We start from the raw sequence: 16,505 nt of genomic DNA on the forward strand, positions 1-16,505 counted from the left end.
GGGATCTGTCCTCTTCTAACCAAATGGCAATGAATCATGATCTGGCTGAGATAGGAACAGGTCGAAATCTTGGCAAAGAAAGACCTTCTCTTGACGGGAAAAGGAGAGAGCTCTCTGGGGGGCCATGCATTTCTCTGTCAGCTCTCTAGTGAGTTCCCCAATGACAGGCACAGCTAAGGGATGCTGGTGTAAAACTTGCCATTAATATTTCAAGCAGCATTATTTATTGATCACTCATCTGGCTGGGACAAAAGGAGAGGGTAATACATTAGGTATTCAGGGCTGGTGGGGTCAGTTTGGGAAAGAGGTCAGGCAAAGGTAGGTCATTGAGGCGTCTCGGCCCTGGCTGCTGGAAAAGTACTTTGGGATTCCAGGGTTTGGAGATTAGGGTCTTTGTCTTCTTTTTCATCCCTACAGTACCCCAGATGAAAATAAGGGAAGGGGAAGGGGACAGGGACACCTGGGGGCAGGCCTGGGACTGCCACTGTGGCCATCCAGGAGATCATATCCAGGGAATCCTGCAGCTAGGTTAGCGTTCCTCTCTCCCGCCCAACCCGTCCCTCCCAAATTCCCTACCCCTTGCCACCTCTTGGGTCCCTCTTCAGACCTGACCCTGAAATCAGCTCCAGCATCCTCTCTAGATGCCATTTCAGAGCCCAGGTTGGGTTCCTTGGGCTGTAGGGCCCTCCCAGGGTCAGCTTGGCAATTTCCCTGCTCCCAGGAGGTGCCAGATCCTCGCCCAAAGGGAGTACCTGCCCACTGGGTCTGACCATCTCCTGTGCACACAAACTGGGGTTAGGAAGTGATTGAGAATCCACAGCTGTCCTATCTACCCACAAGGATGCTTTCTTCATGAACCTCCAACTCCAGGGAGTGGGGTATAAAGCATCCTACTCAGCAGACTGACTGCTGAATGTAAGACTGTCCCCGGCAGGGGCCAGAGAATCCCACAGTGGGAGCGAGCTGCGCCATCTAGTGGGCTCTTTTCCTCCTTGCAGGCATCCCTCCCACCCATCGCTGCCTGCAGCCTAGATAAGCGACAAGCTCTCAGGTAGAAACCAAATGGCTCTAAGACTTGAGGTGCTCTCCTCCTCCATGCAGGCCTGACCCAGCTCAGAGAGCGAAAAACTGGGGGCAATTTGTGAGGCAGATGATCACGTACTGGCTGATATTTAAGGCAGTGGGGAAGCCAGCAGTACCTTTAGGCCTGGAAACAGTCTCTCCCTATTATCCAGAATGCCACATATATGGGGACCAGAGCCCCCAGAGCCCCTCCTTCCTCTACCTAACACCCTTTCCTCCAGGCTGAGCAAGGCTGGGCTCAGCTCTACCGGTCAAGGAAGAGCTGGCATAGGCTGGAGCGGCGGCTACCTTTCCTCTGACATCACAGCCTGGAAATCCCATTTTAAGCAGGTTCTCTGGGTGTGGGGCACACACAAGAAAGGGAGGGGGAGCCAGCTGAAGCAGCTTCAGGCCTGAGGCCATTTTAGCCAGGGACCTCAGGCCTGGAGGGCTGCCCAGTGTCCCCAAGATGGTCTGGGCATGGGTCACAGGGCTAGACCTCAGCCCCCGCTCCAGAGCTAATCTCTCTTAATGCCCAGTGGGAATCCAGGCAATGATCAAGCACTCTCCACATAGCTCTAGCCATACACCTGTTATGACTTCTCTTCCCCACTCCCCTGGCCTAGAGAGATCTATTGAGGCAGAGGGGAGAGGGTAGGTGGTCCCAGGGGACGAGACAGCAAGGGGTCACATATACCCAGATGTGTCTCCCCAGCCTCCTCCCCCACATTCTGTTTGTCACTCTCCATCTCTCCTCTCCTACCCTGCACCACAGGGGTCAGGCCCTGTGCCTAGTTCTAGGAGGTTGAATGTTTCCATGGCAACGGACCAATGAACTTGGAAATCGGAGCATGTTTCTGTTGACACAGGGAAACCCAGATGTGCACGGAGAGCCTGGCAATGTGGAATCTGGCAGTGACCTCCTTAGCCACTGGTCACTGTGGATGGAAGTGTGTTATCTGAGTGTGTGTGAATGTGTGTGTGTGTGTGTGTGATATGCAGCAAATGAGATTAAGGTAGAGAAGGCCTAACCTGCTTTCCTGGCCATATGGTAGCTGCTAGCAGGAGACTGCAGCATCTTACTCTCTGGAGATCTTTCTAGAACAAGGGTGTCTCTCCCCTGAATTCTACCCTGACACTTCCTCTCCTTTCTGATAGAGAAAGGGGCCAAATTGCCCAGAGGTCAATGGTGAAAGGAATGCCATTCAAAGGTCTATTGACTGGAAGAATCCAGGAAAGATGAAAAGGGCATCTCACACCCCACCTCCACTGCCACCTCAGTTCAGGAGGTTCTTGGCCAACTGGCTCAAGTGTGGCAGAAGGACATGGCCTTGTGATGCCAGGGAAGGGAGAGGAAAGCCTGATGTAGGGACATTTTGCCAACCTTGGGGTCCAGGGCCTGGATTTATGTCCCCACTCATACTCCCTACCCCATCCCCGGCGGCTATGCTTCCTCTGTTTTCCTTCCGCAAGGCTGAGCCGCTATTTCTCTTGCTTCCTTCACCCTCCCCCTCCTCCTTCCCTCCCTCTCTACTCTTTTCCTTTGTCTCTTCCAACGCTGCCTCTGATCCTCTGTCATCCTTTCCTTCTCCTGGCTTCTACCTCAGGATCTCGTCCCCACCAGCTGTGCCCCTCCACCCCTGGAGACCTTGGGTCTACCTCCCCAGAACTCAGACTCCAAGTGCTACAGCCCCCCTCCTCCTTCTCTCCTCCACCCCAGCCCAGCAGCTCAGGGCTCGACCCCTCCCTCCTCAGGCCACATGGGCATGCCTCGTTGGCCCCAGCCCTTGCTTGGTTCCCTGTCCTCCTTGCCTGGCCCCAGGGTCAGACATGAACCATGGGGCTGGTTCCTCATCTCCACCTCTCCCCTCATCCCACCTATCTCCTCCTTTCAGTGTCTGGCTCACCGTTTCTAGGCACTATGGGTATCCAATCTCCTGGTTCTGACCAGGAGCCCCCATATCCCATTCTCTCTTCCCTGGGGGCCTCATCATGATCTCTGTCCCTAGAGCTTACACCTGGCACTTTCTGTGAGGTACCAGAATGTGCAGGGGTCTCAGGGTAAGATTCTGAGGGACAGGACAACCTCTGAGGGTTGTCGCTCGCTCTTCATAAGTCCTGGCCCCGCCTAGTCCCCTGGCTCTACCTTGAACCTCAAAACCATCTTCCCAGACTGAACCGCCTCAAGCCTATCTCTTACCTTGGAGATCAGAACTCCTGGGGTTCACAGTCTGGCCTCTTCCCCCCTCCATCCCACAGCTGAGCCCTGCTTCTCACTTGAAGTCCTTCCCACCTGTGGACTGGTAGAACAAGAACAAAGCACAGAGGCCAAAATAAATGAGGTGCCAGAATTTGGTTTATTGGTTCATCCAGTGCGAAAGGTCCATTGGGCACCCTCTTTCCATGGATTTGGGAGCCCCCTGGCTCCTAATATCTTTTTCTTCTTCATACATTCCTCCTAGCCCTGACTGAAGCCACGGCAGAAGCTGGGGCAAAGTGTGGGGCAAAGGCTGGGCTCTGACGGGGGTCTGCTTACATGGGGCCTAGTTTGCTTGGCGTAAGACGAGGACCCTAGGGCGAAGGAAGATGGGCCCCCAGGTGAGGAGGAAAGGAACCAGCTCAGCAAGGGCCTCTACTGAGGGCTCTGAGGGGTGGAGCCTAGTCCAAGGGCAGGGCAGGAATGGGAGGAGGCAAAGGGGAGAGGATCAAGGGCAGAGGAGGTGAGAGGCCCCTCAGAGCCCTACTCTCTCATGAGCTGGGGTCCTCTGAGGCTCAGAGAGTAGGAGGGAGGGCTGAGGGTGGGGGGAGGTTACTGCTAGAGGGAAAGTCCTTTACTCAAAACCCCCCAGCTCTAGACCCAGAAAGATGCACACACACGTACACTCTCACACGCACACCCCTGGAGCCCCAGCTCTTTTCAGTGGGCGCATGTAGCACACAGTCCTACCCAAGGCCCTCAGCTGCAGCTCTGGCCTGGCCCTCCTGGTCATTTGAGTGCACGCTAGGCCCGTGTCCTCTATTCACAGCTTCAGGCCCAGAGCCCCTGCCCAGGTTCTCCGAGGCCTTCCCCACTCCCTCCCTCTCTCCCAGGGCCTTCAGGACTGTCTCTGGTCATTCTGGGCTGTGACTGGCCCCCGACCCCGACCCAGGGAGAGCGGTGGGACCATGTCAGGACTTCAGACGAGGGAATGGCCATGGTCTTCAGCAAGGCACTGGGTGGGCGGGGGCAGGGCTGGAGCGGGGAGAAGAGCGCTCAGGCTCTGAGGAGCCCACACCTCCTCGAGTGGCTCAGTCCTCAGCTCCTGGTCCAGCCTCTACCCTCAGCCCCCACAGCAGGGCCTCCCTCCTCTTTTCCAAGCCCTTCCGGGGGAGGGGCCACTGGGCAGGCACCAGAACCAGCCATCTGAGAGGCCCTAGGGCCTGAGAATGAGGGCTGCTGGCACAGTGTGGAGCTGGGGCTCTGCAGCCTGGGGCGGGGGGTGCGTGCCGGGGCCTCAAGCGGAGTCACCCCCCGCGGAGATCTTCTTCTTGGGCCGGGTCTTCAGCGTCTTGGAAGCCAGTGGCTGTGGGAAGGAGACAGGAAGACAGAAGGCTCAGCCTGGAGTTGCAACCCCTCGCCATTTCCCCAAGCTCTGGCCCAGCTCTCACCTCAGCTTTGGGCACTTTTTTGATGGATTTGGCCCTCTTAGGGGCCTTGTCTCCCGTGTCATCCTCAGAGATCTCTGTCCGGGGATCTGCCTGGTTCGTGCCTGACCTTAAACTCACGGCAGGGTCATCTCCTGGTTCGGGGAGGAAAGGAGAACAGTGGTCTGGCCTTTCTCCCACCTGGCCTCCTTGCCCCTGTGCCCCATGCCCAGCCCTGGGCCTGGTCTGTACCTAAGTCCTCAATGGTGTCCAGGAGGCTGCCAGGGCTGGGTCTGAGGCGGCCGTCGGGCCCCTGCAGGGGCAGCGCATCCTCGTCCCGGATCAGGGTCAGGTCCTGCATGCTGAAGCTTCGGAGCTTCTCTGACAGCACCCCCTGGCCCTAGGGTCACCACCACGCACCGGGAGAACCGGAGGAAGGGGCGGGGTGGAGATAGAGGTCACCGTGGGGCACTGGGCAGCCACTGGGCTCAGTGCTCTCCCCGCAGTGTCCTCACCCCGTCCTATGGCAGCACTGACAGGCTGGGGCCATGCTTTCCCTTTGGACAGATGAGGAAACTGGCCCGTTGAGTGGAAGTTCCTTAGCTGGAGGGTGTTAGAGGCAGGACTGGAACCCTAAGCTGCACAAGACCCCAAACCTTCACACACCTGAGGACCTGGTGGATGCAAAGGGGCTTGGCCAGGGGGACGAGATGAGCAAAGTGGGGCCCTGGGAGCTGGGTCTGCCCCCATCTCACCTTGGCAGCAGCCGTGACCGCGGCATTAGCGGCCAGGTTCAGACCCCTCTTGCCCACCCTCATCATGGTCTCATAGCTCTTGTCTCGGGCCTGTGTGATGTACTCGTCGATCTCCTGAGGGGTCGGAGGGGAAGCAGGAAGAGGTGAGGGGTGGGCCCTGCTGGCCAGGCCCTGCCCTGCCCTTGTTCACACCTGGACAAAGGCACTGCTTGCCCCAGGAGGCCAGGGCCCTGCCAGATCACCCATAGGGAGAGCCACGAATGCACGTGGTTACAGGCACTGGGCTGCCTTGACCTGGGGCAGATGGGAAGGGAGCTTCCCTCGTCCCAACAGACCTTCTCCTTGTTGGACAGTGTTGGGTGCACGAACTTGCGGTAGAGCACGCTGGAGCCTTTGGTATAAGGGGACAGCAGCCATATCACAAAGGCAATCTTGAGCTCAAAGTAGAATGGAAACCTGTTGGGTGGAGAGAGGCAAGCGGCGGAGCCTGGGGCAGGGAGTCAGGAGGTGCGCCGACTCTCTGCATGACCCTGGCTGGCCCCCCACCCCTTAGTGCACTGAGGTCCCCATGTGGCTCAGGAGACTGGTCAAGGCGAGGCTCAACTGAGACTCCAAGTGGGAAGGTGAGAGGTGATCCCGCAGGAATTCCCCGCAGCAGTGGCTCTCCTCACCCTCTTCTGACAGAAGACTACCCACTCCTCTGTCCTGGGGTCAACACCATGGCGAGATCCCTGAACCTCCAGGTGCACTCTTGGGTCCTCACCCCATTCTCTTCCTGCCCTTCCTCCCATGAAGAAGCCGGGCTTCTCCAGCTGTGCTCTGGATCCACCCCTTGATGCCATGGCATGGCCCCTGCTTTTAAGGATCGTTCTCCATTCCCCAAGGCTCTTTCCCAGGCCACACACTCCTTCAGGTCTCCTCCATCCTCATCAAAGCTCCCTCCTTTGCTTGTGTCAAGAGGCACCTACACTCACTGTTCTCAAGTTTTAACCCATTACTCTTTCCTAATTTGACCCCATTCAACTTCCTCTTCTAAAACTGTTTTTCTCAAAGGCCATAGGCCCTTGAAATCTACAAATGCAAGGATGTTTTGTCCTCTGCCTCTGTAAAACTCTTTTCTTTGGACTTCCAGTGTACCGTGCTACATTAGTCCTCTCTTCCAAGAGGCATTTGCTCATTCAGTAAACATTTTTGAGCTCCTGCTGTGAATATACAGATGATTAGGGCATTCCGTGTCCTCAAAGGACATATACATAGTCTAGTAGTGCCTAGAAAAAGCCTTTGAAATACAAGCATCCAATGTTTATAAGAATGAGTCATACGCCTATTTTACAAATAGGGAAACTGAGGCCTAGGAAACTGTGACCTGCCAAGGTCACGGCAAGTTCGGCAGAAGCAGGTTTCCTGAATTCTATTGTGGTGATTTGGCTACGACCAGAAAGAAATGTGAGGGTTATATCTGTTCTTATTCTGCTGATCAAGCCAGGCCTGGATGGGGATTGGGGGGAGGGGACACCCAGGACCCCATGGAACTGTTGGGGGATCCCACCCTGGGTCTCAGTCTTCTGTTTGACTGGCTGTGTAGAAAAAGTCAGAGGCCCTGGTCCCTGAGGATGCAGGGAGGGGACACTAAATCTCACCAGGAGAGCACAATATCTGTGAGTGTCTCGGCAGTGGTGAAGAAGGCAAAGACGATCCAGTACATCATCCATTTCACCTGAAGGTACAGAGGGTGGTGTTGGCTGGGGCCTTGGGGGAACACCCAGGACCCCACCTTTGCCTACCAACCATGCTGGAGGTGCTGTGGGGGACGCTCAGGACCTCAACTTTGCCTGCGTATCACACCAGGCCTGGAGGAGAGGAACACACTGGAACCTCCCCTGAACCAGGTCTCATTAGTGCTGACAGCATTAGTACAAAGTCATCCCCACCTGTCATGTGACCCAGTGTCCTCCCTGATCTCTGCCACGTGGGTTGGGTGGGAGATAAAGGGTCATACACTCACATATTCCTTCACGTTTTTTGTCTTCACGGCCTTGTAGGAAGAATAGGCTGGGTACAGGGTGCCAAAGATGAGCCTAGGGAGGCAGGCATGGTTACTGGGCCCCTCGGCCAAGAGCAGTAGCCTCTCCCTCCCAGCTCTGCATCAGTCCCTGGGTAGGTAAGGGGAGAATGGACAGAACTCCAGAGTGCCACATCAGCTGGACTGATGAACTCAGGTCAGGGGTTTAGGTCAAAGCAGGCAAGCCTGAGGTGATACACAAGCATGGAAGCCCCAGCCAGCTAGGGTGATGCCTCATAACACCCCCCCCGCCCCTTTTTGTTTTGGCTGTGCAGCACAGCGTGTGGGATCTTAGTTCCCCAACCAGAGATCAAACCTGGGCCCCCGGCAGTGAGGGTACCGAGCCCTAACCACTGGACACCAGGGAATTCCTCTGTAACCCTTTATTCAGTTTTTCTCCAGCCCCCGAGGCACAGAAAGACCCAGAGGCCAGAGGGTCTGCTGTGGCCTCTTCAGCCCTGATCCTTGTTTGTACATAAGCATATCAGGGGTGGGGGTCTGGTCACTGCCACAGGGTTGTCTTCCTTCTTGACACCACTCCCATTCATACCCATCTGCCCTTACCCTCTACCTCCCTGTTGCAGAGCCAAGCTGGGTAGGGCCACCTAACAGGGCACTCTACCTGGCAGTCAGAGGTACCACTGTAGCCCTTGGGGCCTGGGGAGCAGAGGGCACAGGGGCAGGAGGCCCTGAGAGAGGTTTATTCCCCCATGTAAACACTTTTGGGAACAGGCTCAGGGTAGCGTGCTGGGCTGGAGGTCCTGGCTAGAGTGGAGTCCGGTGTTGATCCCATCAGAGATCACATACAGGACACAGGTGAGGGAAGGAGAGGACCGATGCCGCTCAGCGAGCTCATTCACACGAGAGAAGCAGACACTGGGAAGGTCACAGGGAGGTCTGAGGCCCTTGGATTCCCTCTGGGGTGGGATGCGGGAGAGGCAGGAGGGAGACTCTGGTGGGTCTAGAGGAAGCCAGAACACAAGCACATGACAGCAGGGAGGGGATTCTGGGGTGTCAGTCTCCCAAGGTAGAGGCTTAGGGGCAGGGACCTGAGCTGGGGCAGGGAGGGGTTGGCTGAGGCCCATGTGGAGCCCCTGCCAGGCCCAGCCCCTTGACAATGTGTGGTACTGCCTGTTCCCCCATGGACTTGCCTCACTGAGGCAGGACACTTCTGAGAAATAGGCTTTGGAGATGGGGTGGGGGGCGGAATCCTCAAGGACAAAGTCCCCGGTTGTGGGAGAGGGTGACCTCCTGCAGCCTGGGGGAGGTGGGAGGGACGTAGCTGGCAGCCTGAAATGAAGGCCACCTAACACCTTCCCCTCCGCGTCTTTCACAATTCCAGGCTGGCCACACACATCCTCTCCCAGTTACCTCCCACACTTTGTCCTCCAAGCATCTCTGCTTCCCATATCCCGTCCTCCCTGGGGGGTCTTCAGAGCATGTGCCCTCACCCCCCAGTCTCCTGACAGTCAGTGGAAGAGGCAGGAGAAACCCGGCCCTTTGGGGAGGCCAAGGCTGCCACGGCCCTAAGCTATGGAATGAGGAGGCCCTGCCTTGCTCCCCGGGCTCTTCCATTAGCCCTCTCCCCAAGGGAGATGAGGGCCCAGGTTTGAGGAGCTCCTCCAGTCAGATCTGCGACGTGGGGGAGGGGACAAGCCGCCTCCCCTGATAAATCAAGCCGTGCTGCCCAGCCCCTGGGGTGAGGGAGGGCGAAGAAACAGGGAAATTAAAAATAAAAGGGGTGGGAAGCCAGGTCTGCCATGCTCCTCTAACAGTTCCCCCTCCTCCAGGTCCCACACCTCCACGTCTCTGGGGACCCCAAATAGGGACGATGTGCCTTTAGGTGACTCTGATGTATGAAGCCACGGAGTGGTCCATCCCGGGCTTCAATACCCCTCACCTCCCATCCCTAGCCCCCATCCCCCTCCCAACCGGCCGCGCCCCGCCGCCGCCGCCGCCGCACTCACACCACCAGGCGAGAGATGATCCAGGACACCATGGCGGGGCCGGGCGGGGCGCAGGGCGGGAACCCGGCCGGGGCCGAGGATGCAGCTGCTGGAGGCCGAGCAGCGGCGGCAGTAGGAGCCGCACTAGCAGCAGCACCCGCAGCAGCAGCCGCCGCGGGGGCCGCGGAGCGCCGAGCCGCCGCCGTTAAAGGGGAGGTCCTTGCCGCAGCGGCGTGCCGTGGGCGGTGGCGGCTCTTAAAGGGGAGGCCGCCGCGCCGGCGGCGCGCCCCCTGCACCTGCTGTCGCCGGGCATGCGCCTTTGACCTGCCTTCTTCTAATCGCTTGTTCACCTTTCTTGGGTTCCAAGCCCTGGGCTGAGGTCCTCAGAGGCCTTCATGGTTCCATCCTGACATCCTAGCCCTCCTCCTGCCCTGCCCACAACAGTCTGAAAGAACATCCCACGAGGAATAATAGCTATGACTTATTGAGTGCTTACTGTGTGCCAGGCCCGTGCTAAGAGCTTCACATGCATTATTTCAGTGACCATCCTGTAAGGTAGAGGTTATAGTTATTCTCATTTTGAAGATAAGAAAATGGGAAGCTTTAGGGAGGTTCAATAACTTGCCAAGGGTCACAGAACCACAAAGTCATGCTGCTAAGATAGGAGCTCAGGAAGTCTACTAAATGGGCTACTTCTCCCAACTGCTGACTATCAAACCCTCCTCCCCCATCACAGGCCGTCAAGACACCCACCCAGGAAGTCCTGAAGTCAAAGGTACAGGGGCATCTGTCCACCCCACCATCACCAATCACTCCAGTTGGAAAAGGACCTAACCCCGTTCCCAATCTGATCTGCTTTTTCAGTTTTGTAAGGGAACTGAGCCCTGTGCTCTCAAGGTGGATACCCTGGGGCAGGGGAGTGCCTCTTGGTAAACAGAGGCTGGTAGAGAGGCCTGGGGTCCAGGTAGGAGATGAATCCAGGGGCTCCAATTCCATCCCCATCAGCAAGCACTGGCGGCAGTGGATGCCCTAATTCTGAAGACATTTATATCCAGAATGTAGGCTAGCCTGCCTCCTGATTTTCACCAAAGCAACAAAGCTCCAGCAACCTCTGCAACCCCCCTTCCCCCACTGCTTTCCTTTCCTGTGCCATTTCAAAGCTTCTGCATTCTTTATGTCGAGGTGTAATCCTCTGATGACCATAGCATCAACCCATGCCCATCCAGGCTGAAAGGACATGCTCAGAACTCTGTATTTCATTTATGGTCCTATTCAAGCTCAGTATCCTTGAACCACACAATGGTCTATTTCTACCCGGATAATTGTATTTCCAGGCTGAAACACTTCGGAAGATGTTTTTCCAACAGGATCCAGAGAAGCAGCTTCTGATGATCCCTCTTGCTATTCTTTACAACTTCCTCTTCAAAAGGCCTTTTCTAATTGGAACGGAGTCTGTCCTCACCCTTCAAGCCACTTTAATTTCATACATGGACAGCCAGGCCTCTTGTTTTGATGAACTTTTGTCACTGATTGCCAAAAACCTTGCTCTGGCCACTTCCCATGTCCTTTTCCCCCCAGACTGTTCAGGAAGGTAGGAACCCAGCTTTCCCATAGAGCATAAACTATGGAAAGCCCATCTTTGCTCCTACCCTCTAACTCATGTAGCACCTTCCCTTCATCCCCAAGCCCTCAAACCACAATGACCTGGCACTTCCCTCTCCCAATTGGACACATTCGGGAAGGAAAGAGTAATAATCGGATGCAACAATGTAATGATGATATGAAAATTAACCATCCTCCACCTCCAACCCCATCCTCAACCTGGCCCTGCTTTTTAGAATGGCTGGCACAGGAAGAATTTAGTCCACTACAAACAGATTTGTTAGATTTTTAATAAGAACATGGAAATCCCAATCAGCCCTTCAACAAAATTAAAATACAGAAAGTGAAATTAAAAGTATTCTACAGTAAATGACTTTTATTAAAAAAAAAAAATGTAACTGTGAACATATAAACAAGCCTGCAGGGCACTACAGTACAGCCGGGAAGATAGATACATTTTCCAATGTACCTATGGGCCAATGAATTCCATCATTTTCAAATAAATTCTTAATAAAACTCCACTGAGTTGGAAAGTTTTGCTGAAAATATTTCCGGACAAAAAAACCCCCAAAACAAAAAGCCTCATGTAGGAAAGCAAACTTTCCTTCGCATTTGGAACTGTAAGAGGAGTCCCAAGGGAACGCTGGTAATAGATGGAAATGGGTCCTGGAGTCACCAGTGTGTGTATGCGTGGAACACACCAACAGCACAGACATGACAAAGTTCTTTCTCAAGATGGCTGTTCCCTCAAGATAGGACTGAGATGGGATGGGGAGAAACTAAAAGAATCCTACAAAGCCAATTCTTTAAAATTCTGCTTTGGCTGATTTTTGTGCTATAATGGGCCGTTGATTTCTAAAAATCTTATTTCTTCAAAGAGTTTTATCGAAAGGAAGACTAAACATAATGTGCCTTTCCTCATAATCCAGGAAAACAACTGTGGTATTTCAAAAGTTCTAAAAATATCTACTTTCATGAAATAGTAACTATTTCACTACAAACCTATTTTTCACTAAATACACACATTTCCTAATCCTGGAGCCCCTTGGGAAAAGCAGTGGATTCCCCCTGGGTCCTTCAAGACTCCACTGTTTACAGGAGAGATGGTGGGGAAAGGCTTCACCCGGCTCCCGGGATGGGGTGTGTCAGAGGTCATGTGCAGAGACACCATCAGGCTTCCACCAGGCGTGTTTAAGCAATTAGCCCCCACTTGTACCAGTTACGTGATTCCCCCTACCTCCAAACACATTCCCACTTAACTAGGCACAAGAGAAAAAGAAAAGAAAGGTGTGCCCACATTCCTGGTTTCCACGAATCTCAAATCATGAGAATGTGCAGGAAAGCCCAGCGATATTCAGGCAATTCAGAGTCCCAAAAGGCCACAGGATGGGGATGTGGCACCCTTGGCTTGGAGTCTGAAACTGTGTGTGTGAACAGTGCGACTTTCCTGTGTCAACCTTCAGTGTTGAGGCAGCAAAGAGTGGCTGGAGAGTTTGTAATACTGACCACACTGGCTCCAAGTGAAGGACCTCTGCTCCAGCAGAGAACCCTGCTGTTCCCTGTATGTGTTGTGAGTGAAAGACCTGCTTCACAGGCGAGTTTGGAATTTCTCCACGCCTAAGACCTTGCCAGCTTGGATTCATGAGCCTTGAGGGTGCCAACAGCATCTTTCACTGCGTGATAAATGATGTTCTTCACCTGGAGAGAGCAATCAGCACAGTCAGTTTATGGCAGCCAGACTGTGTTCTGCAAATGAAAATGTTATGTCCTACACTGACTAAAAGCCTTCTGATTAGTGACGAAAGCCCTCAACCAGGACTGCATGCTTCCTAAATCAATCCCAAAAGATGATTTACAAGTCACACAAGATATATAGTCTATATTCAAAAAAGAATGATTTCATCATTTGAAAGGCTATGTAATCACCATCCTCTATATGCTGGGAACTACTGTTAAGCTCTTTATGTGGACTTTCATTTAATCCTTACCATAATACTATGAGGCAGATTCTATTATTATCCCCATTTTACAGATGAGAACTGAGGTTCCATGGTTAACAATCTTACCTGAGGTCCTGTAGCTAATAAGAATGCACTAAAACAATAGTGGGCAGGTAGGATTTATTGGGTATTTTTCCCTTTTGTGCTTATACATATTTTCTAATTTGTCAAAAAGGAACACACATGTGAAGTAAAAGTTATTAAAATAAAGTGAACAGGATAAAGACGGTTTTAAACCAACACTGTGATTATTTCTGAGGAGGTAGAATGGAAAAGAGTACATGGAGGCTTCAATAATGTAGTTGTTGAATATGTATATATTGTGTATGTGGTACGTATATGATGCTGTATTTCTTAAGCTGAGTTATGGGCACAAAAGCCCCCTTTGCTGTTCTCTATTACATTTTTTGTATTAATTCAATAAATATTTACTGAGTACCTACTATGTGCTAGGGAAAAGCAGTGAATAAAACAGTAAAATCCCTGCCTTCATGGAGTTTAAACAGCTTATGTCCTAGTAGGGATAGAAACAAACATAAAATACATAGTACGTTAGATGGTGAAAAATACTACAGAAGAAAATAAAGCAGTGACAGAGGATTGGGAGGTGACATGTAACAAGTAGAGACCTAATGGAGGTGGGGTCTGAAATATGTATGCCTGAATACTTGCATTATATATCTATAATATCAATGTTATCTATTTATCAATGTGATGGTACTTTGTATAAGAACTTTATGGTTGAAATATTCCATAATTTTGAAAAAGGAACAGCAAAACAGATCAAGTTCAGGGTTAAAGGTGATTAAATCTACCAGCAACCAAGAAAAATCTACAACCTCATGGGACACTGACCAAAGAAAATACACCTGAGTCACAGGCACGATGGAGGAAAACAGGTCATATGTGAGAGGCTGGAAGAACGCCTATTCAGATGCTGAAGTTCTGCCTGGGAAATCTTGCTTCCTTACATTCTTTTTCTTTTTTAATGTTATTAAAGCATCCAAGTATATTAACAATGAAATTCTGCCCTTCAAGTTCCAATCCATTTCTGAGCAGAGGAAAACCTAATCTGATTGTCCAGCTTAGATCTACAAGTGGGAAACAACTCTTAGGGACATGGATTACAGTCCCTAGCAGGGCTCTAAGGAATTGAGTTTGCACAGAAATTTGCTGTGAGAAGAAGCTTTGGGGAAAGAGGTTTAGAACACATTGCCACAGTGCTTTTCCCACCTGACCGAGGAAGTCAGTCTAGTCAGTTACTAACACGGATACACTGTATCTTCCAGGGGCAGAGAAATAGAAGATTGTAACACTGGAAGTGACTAGGTTAAAAGATTCATATTCTCTAAAAGCAAACCTGAAGAGGACTGATTAAATACTTCCTGGAGGGAGGACTCCATACCCCAGACATGGGTCCCTTAATCATCTCTCTGCAGTTATACTGCCCAGGTAATATCCTCAGAAAGCAGAATGTGCCTCCTGTGTATGTAGCCTAGTAGGAGATGAGAAGACAGCGTTGGGGTGGAGGAGGAGTTCTTTACCTGCAGTTTATCCTCATGGTTTGTATGAGTGTTAGAGAGATGCCTGAATTCCTGAGTCAGGCGGAAACAGTGCTTTACATGCTCTGGAGATACAAAGTCTTCTGCTACTTTTATGCAACTGTATAGATTGTGCACCTGGGAGAGGAAAAGTACAGAGGCAAACATCAGGCACTAGAGAGTCAGCAACAGGTGGAAACTGTCCATCATATCGTTTAAAAAAACACTTTAGAAATACTTATGATATTCCATTTTCATAAAGACAACAAATGCAGAAAGACTGTAAGTATACATTTATAGATGAAAACGTTAGTATTTGCACAGAAAAGGATCTGGAAAAATACACACCAAACTGTTAACAGTAGGCTACTTTCTGGAGAAGGCAGGACAAGGGGACTGAAAAGGGATATGGCATAGGTAGCTGAACAGAGACTCACCTTTTCTTTAATAGTCTCCCTTATTTAAAAATCTTTAAATAAGCATTTAAAATTACATGGAAGGGGGACTTCCCTGGTGGCGCAGTGGTTAAGAATCCATCTGCCAATGCAGAGGACAGGGATTCGAGCCCTGGTCTGGGAGCATCTCACACGCGGCAGAACAACTGGGCCCGTGAGCCATAACTTCTGAGCCCGCAGGCCACAACTACTGAAGCCCGCGTGCCTAGAGCCTGTGCTCCGCAACAAGAGAAGCGCCGCAATGAGAAGCTCGTGCACCGCAACGAAGAGTAGCCCCTGCTCACCACAACTAGAGAAAGCCCGTGCGCAGCAACAAAAACGCAACGCAGCCAATAAATAAATTAATTAAAAAAATATATATATAAAAAATAAAATTACATGGAAGAAAATTAAAAATCAAAAAATAAGTTGCACTTGAAGAGCAATCAGTCTAACCCAGCCGTTTATATCTATTGCCAGATTAGCAAGAAACACAGATATAAGGAAACTATGGGAATTGTGGAGCCAGCCCTACCCCCAAGTTGGAACATACCTGGTGTGGGGCTCCAGCAGGTATGAAGACGGCATCTCCCAGGAACTGAACAATGGCCCAGCCTTGCACACCATATTCCTCATAGAGTCGCTTACGTAGGGTCTGGTCCAAGTACCAACTTTGGTCATGAATTGGATCATGATCAGGGGGATTCTCTTGGCCTTGCTCTTCTCCAACCTGATCATGAAACCATGATCAAAACCCAAAGATGGAAAAATCAATAAATACATAAAGATTATTAACAGGATAAATCCAACTTGCTGCAGTAACATCACTGGTGGGCCAAAGTTTCTACTTTGTTCAATATCCTCTAAGTGTGGATTCAGCCCTATGGGGCATTTTGACAGAGGGCACAGGTCTTTAATGCCAAGGGACTCCGCGTGAGAAACCCTAGGCAGGCTGTCTCAGCATCCCCAGACCCTTTGTCTGTGAGCTGGGAGCCCACCCAGGGACACACCTTTCGGAGCAGCTCCCGGATCTTCTCCGCATCCTTGGCTGCATAGATGTGCCACAAAGCACCAGGTTTCTCCTTTCCATCATGAATCCTTTGCTTTGTCACCTCATCAGCATCTCCCTCATCAATTGTCTTGAGCACCTCTGAAAAGAGCAAAGTGGCACTTTTCAACATAACCAGCCATTTCAGTACCTCTGAGTGAAGCAAAATGTCCAATTCAAACAAGTTTAGTCTCTACTATTCTCTATCTCTCTGGAGTGATATAAGGTAGAATCAAAGAATCAAAACTCACATTGGTCTAAGCTTCCTACACATGGGAAGAGCGACCCTAATCTTCCATACTTAACAGAGACAGCATTTTTTGGAGATATAGTGTCCCTTTAAAACATATTTCCTGCTCAAACTGTGTAGCCATATTTTATGTTCAAATTGCAGGTTATTTCCTGCTGTAAGTAGGTGGACTGTATACTTT

General features: G+C 51.6%; 2 protein-coding genes across 5 annotated transcripts in view; both read right to left on the minus strand.

Moving 5' to 3' along the window:
• Positions 1 to 3,400: 3,400 nt before the first annotated feature.
• On the minus strand, positions 3,401 to 11,213 carry REEP2 (receptor accessory protein 2). Of its 2 annotated transcripts, none has more exons than XM_027096401.1 (8): positions 9,946 to 11,213; positions 7,447 to 7,519; positions 7,082 to 7,158; positions 5,777 to 5,897; positions 5,442 to 5,555; positions 4,939 to 5,086; positions 4,711 to 4,841; positions 3,401 to 4,625 (listed from the first exon to the last, which is right to left on the minus strand). In XM_027096401.1, the coding sequence occupies exons 3-8, from the start codon at positions 7,147 to 7,149 to the stop codon at positions 4,557 to 4,559; spliced, it is 651 nt and encodes a 216-aa protein (XP_026952202.1). In that variant the 5' UTR covers positions 7,150 to 7,158; positions 7,447 to 7,519; positions 9,946 to 11,213; the 3' UTR covers positions 3,401 to 4,556. The 2 variants fall into 2 exon arrangements, with proteins under 2 accessions (XP_026952202.1, XP_026952193.1); XM_027096392.1 differs by having other exon boundaries at positions 9,471 to 11,213.
• Positions 11,214 to 11,323: 110 nt separating this feature from the next.
• Positions 11,324 to 16,505, minus strand: part of KDM3B (lysine demethylase 3B) — a 59,306-nt gene continuing 54,124 nt past the window's right edge. For 2 of the 3 annotated variants that reach the window (XM_027096301.1, XM_027096309.1), the window contains exons 20-23: positions 16,037 to 16,176; positions 15,580 to 15,756; positions 14,596 to 14,730; positions 11,326 to 12,749 (exon numbers count right to left, since the gene is read on the minus strand). In XM_027096301.1, coding sequence (XP_026952102.1) covers positions 12,669 to 12,749; positions 14,596 to 14,730; positions 15,580 to 15,756; positions 16,037 to 16,176 — 533 coding nt within the window. In that variant the 3' untranslated portion in view covers positions 11,326 to 12,668. Of the gene's footprint in view, positions 12,750 to 14,595; positions 14,731 to 15,579; positions 15,757 to 16,036; positions 16,177 to 16,505 lie in introns of all 3 variants that reach the window. The other variant, XM_027096291.1, reaches the window with a different exon arrangement.

Source organism: Aethalodelphis obliquidens, unplaced genomic scaffold, assembly GCF_003676395.1.
Source record: "Aethalodelphis obliquidens isolate GAN/ISIS:26980383/991018 unplaced genomic scaffold, ASM367639v1 scaffold4, whole genome shotgun sequence".
In the NCBI taxonomy this organism is placed as follows: Eukaryota; Metazoa; Chordata; class Mammalia; order Artiodactyla; family Delphinidae; genus Aethalodelphis; species Aethalodelphis obliquidens.

What these genes read in the sequence shown, in the direction of transcription:
- REEP2 (XM_027096392.1), bottom strand. Translation starts at nt 9,502, where the DNA reads ATGGTGTCCTGGATCATCTCTCGCCTGGTGGT. An exon ending in ATCATCTCTCGCCTGGTGGT is followed by an intron (nt 7,520 to 9,470) that starts GTGAGTGCGGCG and finishes CTGCCTCCCTAG; the next exon opens with GCTCATCTTTGGCACCCTGT. An exon ending in CAAAAAACGTGAAGGAATAT is followed by an intron (nt 7,159 to 7,446) that starts GTGAGTGTATGA and finishes CTGTACCTTCAG; the next exon opens with GTGAAATGGATGATGTACTG.